This window comes from Triturus cristatus, chromosome 1_2 (assembly GCF_964204655.1).
Source record: "Triturus cristatus chromosome 1_2, aTriCri1.1, whole genome shotgun sequence".
NCBI classification, from domain to species: Eukaryota; Metazoa; Chordata; class Amphibia; order Caudata; family Salamandridae; genus Triturus; species Triturus cristatus.
The window spans coordinates 1,147,812,248-1,147,828,863 of NC_140580.1; the positions used below are offsets into that span (position 1 = coordinate 1,147,812,248).

A 16,616-nucleotide genomic window follows, 5' to 3' on the forward strand; every position below is an offset into this window, starting at 1 on the left:
AACCCCATTCTACAAAAAGACCCCGGAGGAGGAAAGGGACCCGTACCCGCCCGCACCCCTCACGGGTCCTGGTTAAGCACAGTATGCAAAAGGAGTAAGACCCAACTGTACAGTGCCAAGCCGCAAAAAGTAAGGACCAAAGGTCAGTCTAAGGGGACCCGTCACCTGCGGTGCCCCCAGAGGGCCCGGGCCGGCCACCCCCGTCCGGCAGCGAGTCCAGCCAGTCACTTGCGGCCACAGGAGAGTCAAAAAAGGCAGTCCGCTCTCCATGCTCCACTCGAAGTTTCGCCGGGTAGATCATTGAGTACTTCAGGCCTAGCTCGCGGAGACGGCGCTTCACCCCTTGGAATCCCATCCGCTGTTTCTGGACCAGTTGCGTGAAGTCCGGATAAAAATTGATGGTCGAGTTCTCGTAGCGGACCGGGCCACGGGTCCGTGAAGCCTGCAGAATAGCATCGCGGTCCCTGTAGTGGAACAGTTTAGCCACGATAGGCCTCGGGGGGGCCCCCGGCCGCGGCCGGCCGCCCGGAACTCGATGGGCCCGCTCCACAGCGAAGAATTTGCTTAGGCCAACCGGGGACAGCTGTTGCAGGATAAGTTCCTCGACCACGAGGTCCACCGGGCGGCTGTCGGAGGACTCCGGTACCCCAATGATGCGGATATTGTTGCGTCGGGCCCGTCCCTCGAAGTCCTCAAGCCGCCGGGCCATATGGTCGTTGACCACTCTAATGTCCCCGAGCGCGGCCCGCAGATCCGACACCTCCGCACCCAGGGTGGAGGTCCGTGCATCAAGGGCCTGGACCTTCTCGTTGGTTTTAGAGAGGTCGGCCCGAATCAGGGTGACATCGATCGCGACAGTGTCGATCTTACGGGCCAGGGCCTCATATTGCGTCGCGATAGTTTCCCTGATGCCCTCGATGGCGCCCATAATGTCCTGCAGGGAAGGTTCCGCAGCGACGGTCGTGCCTCCCCCTGCAGCGTCCGGGGAGAGGCCAGCAGCGCCAGGGGACCTCCTGCCCTGGGTATAGCGGTCCATGTTGTTGCTCTGGACCGCTCCCCCGCGCAGTGAAGCCTTGGTCTTGCGCCCCTCCGGACCCCCCTTGCCCGCCATGTGAGCGCAGTCACTCAATGGGACCTCCGATCAAGGGGTGCGCGGGTGCCAGCAAAAGGACCACAAACCGTCGGTGTAGGGGCCGGAGGCGTCAGACCCGCCAGTAGCAGATGAAAGCAAACCTCGGGCAGAGGCCCGGGAGGCACCTCGCCACCTTGAGCACGCACGCCAGCTGATCTCCTGAAGGCCAAAACCGAAACCGAAAGTGCTGAATCGGTAACTGGCACCGCGCTGAGGCCGCTGTTGTTCAATTGCAGCCCGGCCCCACGGGTCACCTTCACCCCGGCCACCTCCGTCGGGTGGGTCCCAAAAGTTCCGGCGACGATAACTCAGGATTCCCAGGTCCGATTGGAGTTTTGAAAAGAGATATATGATCAGCTGGTCTTCATCTCCCAGATTCCATACACCAAATCAGGATAGTCTCAGGATATATTCCGAGGAGCAGAAAGGGTCCGGGGAGCCCTGTGCTCACGCGACCATCTTGGATGCGCGCTAGGCTCCTCCTCCCACACTGCTAATACTTGAGCATAGATTTTACAATCCATTTTAATTATTGAAATGGGTGGGTTATTCTTTGTTTCTAATGGATCCTTCCCTCTTTGTGGACCAGTATCGTTGTCTGTTGCAGTTCATTTCATAGGTCCTGCCTCTGGAAAGTGGAGAAATAGCTTTTCTAGATGGTGCACAAGAGGCATTCCTTAAAAGAAAAAATAGCAGGAATCCAGTCTGTGTGCGGGTCCTTTCCAAATTTTAGCGAGTTAAAATTAGGTGTTTTCTTTTTATCGATTGTGTTTTTTTTTTTAGATCTCCTTTAAATGTAGCTTCTAGGGATGGTAGTGATATATTTGCAGTCCTCTGCAGATTGGAATATTACATTTGTAAATGAAAATAATTAAAACCTCTTTAAATAGGCTCTTTTTTGGTTGTATGTGTCCTAATTTTTAGCTTTAATCGCATACATTGTTTTTTCCCCAAAATGTTTTAAGATAGTTTGCTAAGGTTTTGCCTATCATTTCGTTCCCAGAAATTCGCGTTGTTCTTTTTTGATTGACATAGTGTACTTGGCACTCATAATTTTATTCATACTTCAAGTTTTATAATTTAAATAGTGCATCAGAGGCTTTGGTGTGGGCATGTGTGTGTTGTAGTGCCATGGCTTTTTCTCTTTTTTTATTCATCTAGTTTTTGATATTTACTCCTATTTTTCAGTCCATAGTGTTTATCATTGCCGATCTTGTTGTAGCCTTCATAGTAACACAGAAGAGTTTGACATTTTTATATCAATTTCTTTGAAGTGTTTTGCTGTAATAATTTGACGTTTCGTGTCTTTATTGCACAATTCCTTATCATTCGTTCTCAACACTTTGGACTCAGGGTTCATCATAAAGCTTTCTGAATGTAGTGATATACATGAATTGTTCAAAATTATTGCCTGTTCTGTTTATGCATTTCTAGTATTGGTAACCAAGGTGTCTCATTAGTCAACAGATAATCAGTACTTGTGAATGAGTTACAATAGAAGGTAAAGTCCTTGCCAGTGGGATTGTGTAAGCGCCGTATGTCTATAAGCTTATTAGTGGAGAAGAAGAATTTAATCTGTTCATGCATCTTATTCTGCCTATTTTTATGAAGATATTCTATCTAATGTTCCATCCCAGGGGAATGTTGAAATCTCCACCGAGAATGGTTCTTTCATTTACCGGGGCCTCACTGATTCACTTAATCAGTATAAAGAAAATATTGGGATTGTTTACTGTTGGTTAATAGATGTTAACATGATTTAGAATATGACCATCCATTGGGATGTGAATTGTGGCCCATCTCCTCTCTGTCATGTGACCTAGAGTATCTTTATGCCAGGCGTTTTTGTTAGATGATCTTAGACTGCCTTATTGTTCTTCCTAATTGCCAATGAGTATGTGAATTCTAAAATCCATTGGATTCTCATGCTCCCAATCTCCCCTAAACTAATTCTCATTTCTTGTGATAATGTCACTTCTGAGTTAACTGCAGTAATCTAATATCTTTCATTTTGACTGACTGAGTGATTGTTGCTTTGCGTTCAGAGAGCGAACTCTTAAGGCTTTTTTTAGGCAACTCCTAGGTAGAGGGTTGGTGAAGAATTGGTACAGTGAGTAATGCTAGGCTAATTGGCATCCATTTTGCCCTCACTCTTTTCTGTTTGTGGTTTAAAACGGAGATTATTGATGTAACTAATCTGATGCAATTATTCGGTCCTGTGGTTCTGATAGAGGACTTGATTAATAATAAGATAGAGAAAAGTAGAAAGAAATAGGATAAAAGAGAAACCAGAGTAAAAGAATCGCAAATCCCAATACCTTACTACCCGTTCTCTAATCCCCCCCCCCCCTCCTCCCAGTCTTGCCAAATCTTCTCCATCAAAATGTTATGAATGATGTTAGAGGCCATGAGAGACCATCCCGCATCTGTCAGCGCCACAGCAGCTGACAGATAAAGATATACTTTCTAAAATTATACAATTTACAATATAAACATTATGATGAATATGATCATCCAGGTATCAATCTTTCCTAACCAACCAAGGTTAACATGTAACAATATTTCACAGGCAGCAGTGTGGTGGAAGTAAGATGACTTTACTCTGTTAATTAATAAAACCTTAACAAGAAACATTGTTAAATGTTGCTAAACACAGTTGAGACTGTCCTGATAAATATTGACATAATTACTGCGTACTATTAACATATTGTAAAACTTTGTTGAACTCTACAAATACTATTTTTTTCGTTCTTTTATGTCGTGGCATTTCAAAGCCTATAGTTGATTGAAAGCTGCTGAACACATTTGACTGTCTTGTTTGTAGAATACAAAACATCATAGTTAAGTAAGGTTTATGGCCTGCTGCAGTAACTGATGAGTTGCTAGAGTAGAGCCTATCAGTGAAAAAAACTAAAGCAAATTGGAGCAATGCCACTAATGTTTACATTTTATTGATCCATAATGTTTGTGTATTAGGGTCCCGAAAATCCAGAAATCCTTTCCTTTGTGTGAGTATCTTCTGCACAGTCCTGTTCTATACCAGTTTTAGTGATGTTTTATGTAATAGTATTGTTTTTATTTGTGTGAGAATGACAAGGCGAGGTATCATAAGGGCTTAAAGGTCATGAGCCTCTGTTGTCTGTGATCCCACAGGCTTTCATGAAATCCTGTGCACCAGGGTATTACTTCCTCCGCTACAAATTCAGGGAGTCCAAAAATTCTTAGGTGTTTCATCTGTCGTCTTCAAGTTCAGCAACCTCCCTTTACATGTTGCATACCTTTCCTGTCAGTTGAGTTGTTTTGCTTCTCTAATTTTTTCTTCCTACACCCTGCTTGCTTTTAATTCAGCATCTGCTATTCTTATCTTTAGGTGTCCAGAATCTCTCTGAAGGTCTTGCTTTTTGATCATAAGAGATTGTTTTAGTCTTTGTGCCAGATCATGGAGGGCGGATAGTCGGTGTAGTAGTGTAGATCCATGTTTGTCTCTCCTTTCTCTTTGATCTGTGATCAGGCAACTGTGGTTATCACAATGTGAGCATAGCCCTCAAATTGCGTTGTCTTCCATTACCCTGATTGTGTGTAATAGTAGAGTATGTGCACGCATGTGCTCCTAGCTTGTCTTCAAATAGACTTGCTATTCACATACTCCCAAAGGTGTGGTGTTGGCAGAATTAATGAGGTATGGCAAAATGTGGTCCTTATTTCAGAGTAGCAAATGTAGATTAACAATGCCGGCTCTTGTGGGCAGAGTGCTGTGTCTCAACAGATTTGCAGTCTGCCCCCAATTTTTTTGCCGTTATTGCCATTGTTGCTCTTCGTCCAGGGTTCACTAAGTTTTATTGGTACATTTTTGCCATTCTTAGCCAGTGAGTTTGGTCTTTTACCAGTTAGCAATTTAAATCTTATAAATATAGCAAGCGTTTTGGTGGGAAACACTGACTTTTTAGATCAGTGTTTTTACTGTGCAACTGCGGTATCTGATTTCCGTTTATGTAACATTGTGATCGATTGTTGCACCTTTCATAGAAGCTCATCCACTGCTTGCTTTGGCTGAGAAGTTTAACATGTATTTAGATGCACCTCACTCACTCTCCCATCCGGAGCGAGGCAGCCAATGAGTTATCCCGAGCCCCAGCATTACAGAATATGGTGTCTTGTGCATTAAAAGGTCTGTGTCAATTCCAAGATGGATAACCTTTCGCAGAATGTGCTTTGAGCCCATCTACTTTGTGACCAGCTTTACTATGGAATCCATCTGGTGTTGGTCTTTTCCAGCGATGGCCCATATTGTAGATCAAAGATGCTTGCCTTTGGTTCTCAAAACAGCTTCTCTTTAAATGAATGGTGCCATGTCTTTCTTGAGTCTCATCCTCTATGCACATTTGATAGAGCAGGTTGAGAGGCATTTGTGCATCACATTTACTTTACAACAATAGTATGTTGGTCAACAATTTATAGCATGTTCCAGTGTCACAGAATAGCTGGCAAGATGATCTGTGATATTTACAAGGGTGGCTGGCTTTTCCAGATTGCACCATTAGTGTAACAGCCCCAGCACCAGGGTGGTCAGCTTTACGGTGGAATCTGTCCGGTGTAAACTATTTCCACCCTGGGCACACACAGATTACCACCTTTCCATTAGTGTGAGCTTTATCTTGTATTTCCTCATGTTGAGTGGCTGTGCCTGCCAGGTCTTTGTAAATTTCAGCCAGTTCAAAATTCCAACTGTATCGCTTGTGCTATACTTTACTAGAGGCATTGCAACACCCTTCTACAGTCTTAAGAATCTGGTGTTTGCCTCGGCGCTTGCTGATTTTCTTCCAGTTGGCTTGGAGCTGCAGAATCCGCCAACCATCTTTCTTTCGCATTAACCATAAACGTAGAAAATCTTGTCTTTGATAGACTTTGATGGGGGATTCTCTGCTCTCGACATGCTGAACTCTTCACCTTCTCTGAACTATCTTTGGATATAGGGTGTTCAATGAACACCGCGTATAGCAAATTATTGTAGCGTTTATGACTATAATGAACATTTGTTCTGACTTTAGTATTTGAAATGTTTTGCACAGTAGCATGTATGTGTTTCAAACTTGTAAGTATTTGTCTACACTCCGAGTTGGGTCTTTTTGTTTACTTTGCGTTTTAAGCTCTTTTGTTAGCTCTCTAGATAAATCTGGATATGCTTTGAAAATGGGACAGCGATTGTGTGTGCGCGCGCCCTTAAGGGGCATACTTCAGTTTGGAGGACCATTCTAATGAGAGTGCTTTTTTGTTCCAGATCGTACAAGAATGGCAAGAAAACCAAAGGAGAAAGTTTAGGTCGACTTACCAGCTACAGCTACAAAATTTCTGCACAGACAGTCAGATAAACCGTGTAGATTTTCAAGGTAGGATTCGCTTAGTAAACACATAAGAATAATGTTGTATATCTTTTATATACAATGGTTACTGCACTCTTTTTGAAAATGTAAATGGATCCGATCTCTGTATAAGTTTATTACTTGCGTATAGGTAGCTTGTATGGCTTATTGATAGTAAATCGGTTTTCTATGAAGATTGAAAGGACTATTCAATTTCTTAGAAGGACAATTTCTGATACGGTCTCAGCAAACTTTCCAAATACTCGTAGACAAGCTGCAGCTAATGCAGGGGTGCAATCACTCTGCTGGCGGTGTTCCCAAAGAACCTTATAACAGGCATGACCTCTTATTTATTGATCGCAGGTTGACACAATCCAGATTAAGGGCACTTGATTTCCAAAAGGACATGCATACCATTTATATCACCTGAAGCGCAAGGCAGTGCATCTAGCTCTGAACTAATGTTTCCATCAGTTCCGGATTACCAGATAGGCAAAGTAGGCACTGGTCTGTGGGCCCCACTCCTTTTGGGAGCCCCGTGACAACAGATCAAAATATTATTGTTTTGATCTTGAAATAAAATTACAATCAAGCTTTCTTAAATATTGTTTCCAAAAGAGAGAACAAAATGAATCAACTCAAAGAAACGAAAACTTTACATTAAAACACTCCATAGAGAAAATACTGTATTAATGTAATGTACCCATTAACAATTTATTTCAAAATCTGTTTATTGAAATGTTCCTTGGAGAGTGAGATAATAAGGATTACATAGGCAACAACATTCATGAGAAGATTCAGCCCGGAGTTACAGTTATCACATGAAGGTTACAGCTTTTCCACAAGGTCCGTGGCGAATAAACGTTGTAGGAAAAAAACAGTGTTATCAAAACATGTTGCTTCCCAGTCAATGTTTCTGAGCATCAGCCTACCCTCCCAAGAGAGTAACATGAAAAGGAAACTTAAACATACCTAATAAAAGGAACGTAACTATGATGTCACGGTGCAAATTAAGATAAGTTAAGCATAAGGATTGGGTTACTGGGGCGTCTGCTCAGGTGGTCGTGCCCCAGCAGCGGTAGTGTGATTAGATGTGGAATAGGTTGAGGGCCCTTAGCCGAGGAGCGCAGGCTACCAAAGGGAGCCCTTCCGATAAGTAGTTCACTAGCGGAGACCAAATATAGCCAAAGCTTTTCCTGGTGTCATCCACTATGTCAGCCATGCGCTCCATCGCTAAAGCCCTCCATAGTCTTGCATGCCATTGGGTTAGAGGGGGCCTTTTGTTTTTTCCACGCAGCGGCAACTGCCATCTTGGCCGCCCCTGAACAAAGCCACCAAACAGATTTGTCACTCTGTGTTTGGCGTTTCAAATTTGGGTCTCTAACCCCTAATAACACATGTTCTATAGAGCTGGGAATAGGGTAACCCAGGATAAGCTTAATCTGGGATAGGATTTTCTTCCAGAAAGGCTGTATAGAGGGGCAGTCCCACCATATGTGTCGAAAGTCGCCTAATAAATCACAACCCCTCCACCATCTGTCCGACGAGTGGGGAAAAATCTTGTGAAGTGTCTGAGGGTATAGGTACCAATCATACATGGTTTTATAGTGTGCCTTCTTGAGGTACATTGAGCGGTTGAATTTCACTATATCTCTACCTAAATGTTCCCAGTGTTTATCTGCTAAGGGAGTAGTCAAGAGCGTGTCCCAAAAGTGTTTAAAACGTGGGGTCAATCTGGGGCTCGCTGCTTGTATGAGGGCAAATAAGAAGGAGATACAACCCTTGGAAGTGGATCCAGACTGAGCAAACTTCTCGATAGGGAGCAGCTCCCTGGTGGCGGCCAGGCGCACCAGAGGCTGCTGCACCCAGTGTTTGAGCTGTAAATACTGGTATTCTTCCTTAGCAGTCAATGCAAATTGCTTCTTACATTCCTGAAAAGAGAGGAACTCTCCGCTGTCAAACAGGTGAGATATCATGTGGCAACCTCCCACCCTCCAAGCCTCAAAGGGACCTTCTTGTAACGCAGGGGGGAACGCCGCGGTAAAGTGTATAGGCGTGTAGGGAGAGGGGAAGGTTGTTAGATGCAGTCTCTTAGTAAGTATATCCCAAACCTTCAGGGTGGTGGATGTAGGTGTGCTAATATAAGCGTTAAGTGGTCTGTCCTGCTTTGGCTTCCACAGAAGATCCCAGATGGTGTGCCCTGTTATCTGTCTGTCTATATGAAGCCAGTGCTTCTCCGAAGCCCGCAACATCCATTCCGTGATTACCCGCAATTGTTCCACTCTGTAATAGGACTAAAAATCCAGTAACGCTAAGCCTCCCTCCTTGCGCAGTTTTATGAGCAGATTATAGGGAAGTCGTGCCCTTTTTCCCTGCCAAATAAATTTGAGAATCATGTATCGTAGCTCCCTATACAAACCTCCCTCCACCGGAATAGGTAACCCCTGAAAGAGGTACAGCAGGCGTGGGAGAACATTCATCTTGATGGTGTTAATCCTGCCCAACCAGGTGGTATATGTCATACTCCATTTGCCCAAATCAGTCTTCAGTTGCCGAAGAAGGAAGGGGGGGGGGGCGGAGTTAGCCTACTGGAGATCTCGTATATGAGGTGATCTCTTTAGTAGTGCAGCGGAAAATAGGCGACGCCCCTTCTAACAGTCGCCACCCCGCCACCCTTTCAAATGACCTCAGCTCGCCGTGGATGGCCGTTAGAGAGACAAAGGGATCGGAGACTGGGAGAAGCACGTCATCGGCAAATAGCGAAATCTTATGGTTGTCTGTACCAAAACGTATCCCACAAATCTTTGGGCTTCCTCTGATCCTATGTGCCAGGGGTTCTATGCTCCGAGCGAAAAGGAGGGGGATGAGGGACAGCCCTGTCTCATCCTGCAAGCCAGGCCAAAGGGGGAAGAAGCAACTTCATTAACAAGGACCCGAGAGCTGGGAGAGTGATAATTGGCGCGAATCATCCCTATAAAGGTCTTGTTGAAACCAAAGCGCTGGAGCACTTGAAGCAAAAAAGAACATTACATGCGATCAAATGCTTTCTCCGCATCTAGCGAGAGAAGCACCGCTGGAATTTTTTTCTTACGGGCCTTTTCAATGATATGGATGGTACGTCGCAGGTTATCGTGGGTCTGTCGTCCCTTAATAAATCCGGATTGGTTCGGATCTATAAGACCAGAGAGAATTGCTTCGAGACGAGTGGCCAGGACCTTAGACTAGATTTTAGCATCTAGGTTCAGAAGAGCAATCTGGTGAGAAGAAGAGCAAGCTGTGGGATCCTTACCAGGCTTAGGAATCACTGCCACTATCGCTTCGCCCATGGAGGGAGTGACTTGTTGCGTAGAGGCTATGACGTTAAATAGAATAGTTACAAAGGGCACAAGCTCCGGCACGAAGGTACGATAGAAGTGGGCTGAGAAGCCATCCGGCCCAGGAGCTTTCTGGAGTTTAAGGGAGTCAATTGCCTTCTGCACCTCCTCCTCTTCCTGTTGCAGCAGACACAAAATAATTGGACACCTTGTTTCTGGGGGTCCTTTTGTGTGGCATATGGGTAGTCAGTACCTGGTCAGCACCCGGCAGCCTACTCACTCAGGTAGAACCAATGTGCTTCGGGCATCAGCGTGCGTGGCCCCACCTGCGCCACTCCGCCGCCCCAGCGGCCACCAACAGTCTCACCTCCAAGTGCTGCCGGACAATTGAGTTATCTAGCGGTCTCCTGTAACAGTGTCAAACCTCTCCGCACCAGCCTCTCGTGATGGGTATGTATTCATAGAAGGTATCTCCTTGGCGGCCATGTTAAGGTCTGGCATGGAACTGCTGGCAGCATTTCACATGGAGTTTCAATCCCCAGCGCTTCCCTAAGTTGCAGCAGAACAAAGCTCCTTGGGAACACAGCTCCAAAGCAGGGAGGAAGACGTTCCGCCCTCTGCAGCAGCATCGGAGGTTCATGTGCCTGCCAAGGTATCACCGCAGCCGCCAAAGAGGGACCCGAAGCAGATTCCTGCCCCTCAACCGTTAATCACTACTGAAGCGACCTCGAGGCAGCAGGGGCAGCGCTCAGTATAGGAGGGTGGCCGCCAGACTCCAGGCCTCGCTCCCGGGGGGGGGTCGCATATGCAGACCGCCATTTTGTAAACTGCTGAGTCTTCAATAGCAGCCCGTGCCGATGTCAGCAACCCCCCGGGTGGCAGAGAGGGAGCTGCTCCGTTAAGGTGAGCTTCCTGATTGGCAGAATCTCCAAGGGCCCCCAGACAGCGCAAGGATTCAGTCACTTTCTAGATCGGAGCTCGGCGCTCGCGAGGCCGCCATTTTCTCCCGCCACCATCGCGCCTCCCGCTGTTCACCGGCTCGGCTTTACCTCAGCGTCAGAGGTCCCCAAGGTAGCAAAAACCGCTCCGGATCGTCACCACATCCTCCGCTGTGCCGGACTGCGCTCGTGGTGCCTCAAAAGGTGCCTTATGTCCTAGGTGCAGCAGGGCCTGGGAAGGAGCATATCGGAATCACGTCTGATCGGCCATATTGGTTGACCACGCCCCCCCCCTTAACAATTTAAAGGACATAAACCAGAGACATCAGATTAACATAACAGTTTGTCTCTTAAGAGCTCATCTTCTGGCCGCTGTCCATTTGTAAAGCAAAAATCGTGCATTGGGGATTAAGAGATGATTTGTGAGCCCACCCCCCCCCCCCACCCCCCTCCCCGCCCCCTTGCCAACTTTTGACTGCCTAGGGGGCTCTACAGGGTTAAATCCGGCACTGGTTCCCATTGTTCATCAGCAACTCCTTGTTGTTGGAGATTACCACAAAAGTGTTCTACGTGTGCTAACAGCATACCACAAGATCGAGCCCCATGGCAGTAGAACCACAATCCATTACAAACCTGTCGAGTAGAGTCAAACATGGTAAGTAGATCCTTCCAAGAAAGGGTTACACAGGTTCTGAATGACAGACTACTGTGTGGTATCTTGAAAGAAGCAATCTGTTTCCCTGCATGAGCTATGTCCATTTATCTCAAGATCAATGGTTCCTTCTGTGGATTAGGCACACTGGAAGCTAAAGTTTGATTGTGACCACCCTGGATTGAGAAATCGCCAATTCAGTTTATTGGTATTTAGGCAGACCAGTGGCCAGCTTAAGTAGGTTTAGTTTAAACCCCTCCCCCCCCCCCCGCCCCTCCTTCTCTTCTTCCCTCTCATGACTTTAAAACTGATCCTTATAGGGTTTTTTTGCTTGGATGCCCCAGTAAAAGGCATCCAGGAAAGTGTTCTGTCTTGTTAGGCCAGTCTGTCTGCATTTGGGCCAGGGACCAATCACTATGTTACTGTTACACCAGAATAATTCATTAGTGGTGAGTCCATAACTGCCCATTAAGGCCTGTTGTGCACATCACACTCGCAGACCATTGTTTTTGTAATGATCATTCGTAAATGTTTCAGGTCGATTTAAATGGGCTTTACAACAGAAATAAGGTACAACTGTGTAAATCTTGACCTGCAATGAAAATGTTTCATGTGTGGCTAGGAGTATTTAAATTTGTGTGGTATCCTGTATATGTTAATGGCTAACGACTTGCACAAATGCGATTGCAAACTGCTTCTGTATCCTGTTTCTTTACAGTCTTTGCAATCCCAAGTAATACTTTAATTATCAAAATATTTATTAGTGCTTTAGTGCCATAAACATGAAATGATTGTTTTGTCCTTTGATTCACTGTAGAAATGTCCAATCTTCTTTGCTCATGCACACTATAATTGTTTTCATTCTTAGCTCAACTAGATATGCACTGTTATATTTTCACTGTTACCTTTGTACTGTTGCCATAATATACTTTTATAATAATCTCGTATTATTCTGTATTGTTTTTTTGAGACCTTTAATTGATTTTGTCTATTTTATTTTTGTAAAAGGCTATTTATCATCCTGGCGTAGCCTGAGAGTGCTTACCCTCGCTACTCTGTGTCAAGCCTTTGCTATACAGTGATGTTTTTGTGCTTCGTGATAAATCATAGTCTGTATTTCTTTCTGTATGACGTGCTCTGTTAGGCTCATCAAATATATATTTTCTTTTGTGAGGTTGGGTATATTGGTGGAGCTCCTCTGAAGTTTCCTACCTACCTATATCATTCCGACTTACCTAAGGGAATAGGACTCACCTTGATTCCCTGAATCGCTTAAACCCTCCCTTTCACCTTCACTGTTATTTATGTCAGCAAAAACACTTGCAGAAAAAAGATATTGCCTCAAAATTCTTCTGGGCGATGGAGGTAACAATAAAGTGGGGATAGTATGCCACCTTGATAATCAAAGAATGCTAAAAAATAACTGGTATTCTGGCCCTTGGATTTTCTGTATCAGTATGGTAACACGTCCACTGGTTAACTAAATAGTACATTTAGAACATAACAAACAGACCCAACACAGCTCAGCTATATGCCTTGGATGACTGTTTTGGGGCCCTAACAGAACTGAGAATGCAAAGTCCTGCTGAGCTTAATAAACAGTTCCTGCCATTGAGTTAACTATGGGGTTGCAATCTCTGCAGTCCATTCACATATGTCCGCATACACAAATAAGAAATGCCATGAATATTACACAATGCTTCAAAATATAGCAACCACCTGAAGCTGAACAATGTACACTTTTACACTCATGTGGGATGAAACAAAGGTCCACGTTTCAGTACATGTGTCTACGCCAATAGTACTTCACATAGCTCCGTAACAAGGTTCTGTGATCTACTGCTCATTACATTGCATTTTTAAGCAATACAGTGTACAACAATCTTGTTGACTGCTACCCAATTGGAGTCTCATCTCACCAAAGGAAAATGAATTAAAAACAACAAAAATTGACCATTTTCACTCAGGTCAACAAGATTTCCTGCTGCGCAAGAACACTCAAATTGTACCAAAGTTTCTGAGATCACAGAAGTAGTAGACAGACCTATACAAAGACATTATACATCAATCAATATGAGATTTTCCAAAGTTAATATGATTTTGTAAATGGCCAAGATAGAGTATCATGGCTGACTACCTGGTCTCTGAGAGGCAAGGTATGAGAATACTGTGCAGACCAAATCGCCTCTTTAGACTCTTAGTCAATATCCTCTGCTCCAGTCGTCCATCCTGAATTCCTTCTTCCCTAAATCAGATAGACCATAAGAAACTGCTCCCAGCCAAACATCAATCCACAAAGACATTATGTGCTTTCTGCATCTGGGGTTTACAGAGATTGTATTTAAAGAAGCAATATAGGGGTTGGCTGCGCACAAGCTTTTATTTGTATTCCGTTTGAGATTTTGTCGCGTGCCTCGGAGTTTTCACTCTCTGAACCATGGAGTGTTTAATTCAGAACAATGTATGCATCCTCTAATCTTAGAGGACGACCCTCTGGGCGCTGCGAAATTGATCGCGTGTGCGATTCACATCAGTTCAAGATAGATGTCCTCAATAAAATTAAAGCGATTATTCAATTGAAAAAAGAATTTTTTAATTCAATCCATGAATATATCCATTTGTATGTTGTATAATTTCAATAATCTTCTAATAATGTTTCAACATTCTTTGAAAAAAGTTCCCAGTGCATTTTGTGCACTCATGTGCACTTCTTCAGGGGAAGTCTAGATAAGAACCAAAAATTAACTAAATGAGGTTCCACATCCTGACATACATATGTCGGATTGTTACAACTAGAGGGAGCATTCACGAACCAATTGGAAAATTCTTGGACACACACTTGCAACAGTTTGTGATAAAGATGAACACCTATGTTAAGGACACTACTGATTTCTTAAACAAAGTTGAATTCATTCAACTGCCTGACAATGAGGAAGTATGGATGTGTACCATCGACATTAAATCTCTCTACACCTCCATTCCCCACAATCTAGGGATTGAAGCAGTCGAAGAGATCCTAGTAACATCACAATTGAACTTTGATTTTCAAGTGTTTCTCATGGAACTGTTAACATTATACCAGAGCTATTTCAGATGGGAAAATGAGTACTATCTACAATTAACAGGCACTTCGATGGGCAATTGTGCTGCTCCTGTCTATGCGAAAACCTTCATGAATGTTTTTGAGAACAAACATATATTGAGTTTGGACACTTGGAAAAAACATGCATTATTGTTTTTGCGCTACATTGATGATATTTTTGTACTATGGCAAGGTACATATTTGGATTTGACAATGGCCCTTGAATACCTCAATTTCATACCTCGATGCATTATTGACAAGAAAAGGGAATAAAATTGAAACTACCATATTCAAGAAACCCAACGGACCATAACAATCTCTTGCACTACAGAAGTTTTCGCCAGCTTCCATTAAAAAAATCACTTGCCACTCTTGCAACTCTACAGAGTTAAAAGAATAGTATCTGAACACACTGAGTTACAGATACAGACCAAAAACATGGTGAATCGTTTCCAGGAACGTGGATATCCGGAAGAAATACTGCAACAAGCAATCACGAAATGTTCTCTCAAAACTCGTAGAGCATTATTGCATCCATCAACAAAAATTGAACAATCCAGAATGGTTGTAATATCAAAATATTCCACCATGAGTCATCAATACAAGCGCATTATTCGTACACATTGGCCACTATTGGCGGGTGAACTGGACTTCAAAGGCATTTTCAACAATGAACCAATGTACCAATGTTTGCCTATACAAGAAGTAGAAACATTCATGAATTTCTCAAACTAACTGTGAAATCAGATCCGATCACACATAAAGGAACCATTCCCTGCCATAATTTCAGTAATTGCAACAGCATAATCAAAGGTAACACTATCATGCACCCAACGAGAGGTACACCAATAAAATTGAATGTCACAACCACCTGCGATACTTCAAATGTAATTTAACTTTTGAAATGCCCTTGCAACCTAGCATACGTCGGTAAAACCAACAGAAAAATAAAAACGCGTATATTAGAACATATGACCAACAGCAGAACGAAGAATATCAAATCAACAGTAGCCACCCACTTCAATGAGAGACAACATAACCGTGCACAACTGAAATTTACAATTCTGGAAATTGTGGAAAAGACAGAAGGGAGACACCATAATAAAGTCCTCTTTCAGAGGTAGAACAATTTGATTTATAGGTTAGATTCAATGAAACCGAAGGGACTCAATGATCGCTTGGAATTTGCTTGTTTCCTGTTATCACTCGCCAAAATAAGGATCTTGCCATAAATGCACTATTCATCCAGCAATTTCATGTAATGTTTATTTATGTTTATTATTATTTTTCTTAAAATGTTTCCTTTGTTTTGTCACACCTTTTTTTGAAATCTCACCTTACCGCAGCCAATTTCTCAGCGTTTCCTTTAGTCATTAATAACATATCATATAACCATTAGCTCTCACGAACCCAATCCAACATGATGCTCAAATTTGTTTGAGAAATACGAATAGTATCTATTTTAACCCAAATATTCTCTAACTACAATCATAAACACATTGTCTTTTCAGACTACGAGATACTCTCTTAACAACTAGATGTATTCAGACGTTAAGCCAACACACACAGCACACTACAAAATGGCGCCCATTTTAGTTGTAATAACATGGAACCAGGTCACAGGCCCGCTAGTCCGCTTTCTATATCCTTAACACACGCCCGATATGAATGGCGTCTCACACGAATCGACAAACTCAGATACTTGGAACACACTGCCAAGACGCAGCTTTAGTTACTGGAAGGTAAGATTCAGAAATTTGGTATTAGCAACCGTAATACAACCTCTTCAAGAGATATTAACATGGCACGTTTTTAGAACTCACAGCGGTGTACACTGTGACACTTTATTTATCAAATTAACGCACTGTTCAGCCACCCGCTGGATATGCTCTAGACCATTCTTCAAAACGATCTATTTCACTGCACATACGCATATAATCATTACACTTTCTTCAGTATCTTTTATATTACGCCATCCACGCGTTCACTAAGAGCACTTTTCACAGCACCGCACTACTGATGTTTCACGTTCTACTCAATTAATTTTTTTCTAACAATATGGCAAGACAAGAACTACCAACCGAATGCATGACACTTCATATATATCATTGCTTATAAATGGACACAATAACCATAAT

General features: G+C 43.5%; 1 protein-coding gene across 2 annotated transcripts in view; it reads left to right on the forward strand.

Annotated features, from left to right (window-relative positions):
- Positions 1-16,616, forward strand: part of SETX (senataxin) — a 674,415-nt gene that overhangs the window by 389,393 nt on the left and 268,406 nt on the right. For both annotated transcript variants that reach the window (XM_085613922.1, XM_085613923.1), the window contains exon 10: positions 6,411-6,519. In XM_085613922.1, the coding sequence (XP_085470048.1) occupies positions 6,411-6,519 (109 nt within the window). The remainder of the gene's footprint in view (positions 1-6,410; positions 6,520-16,616) is intronic.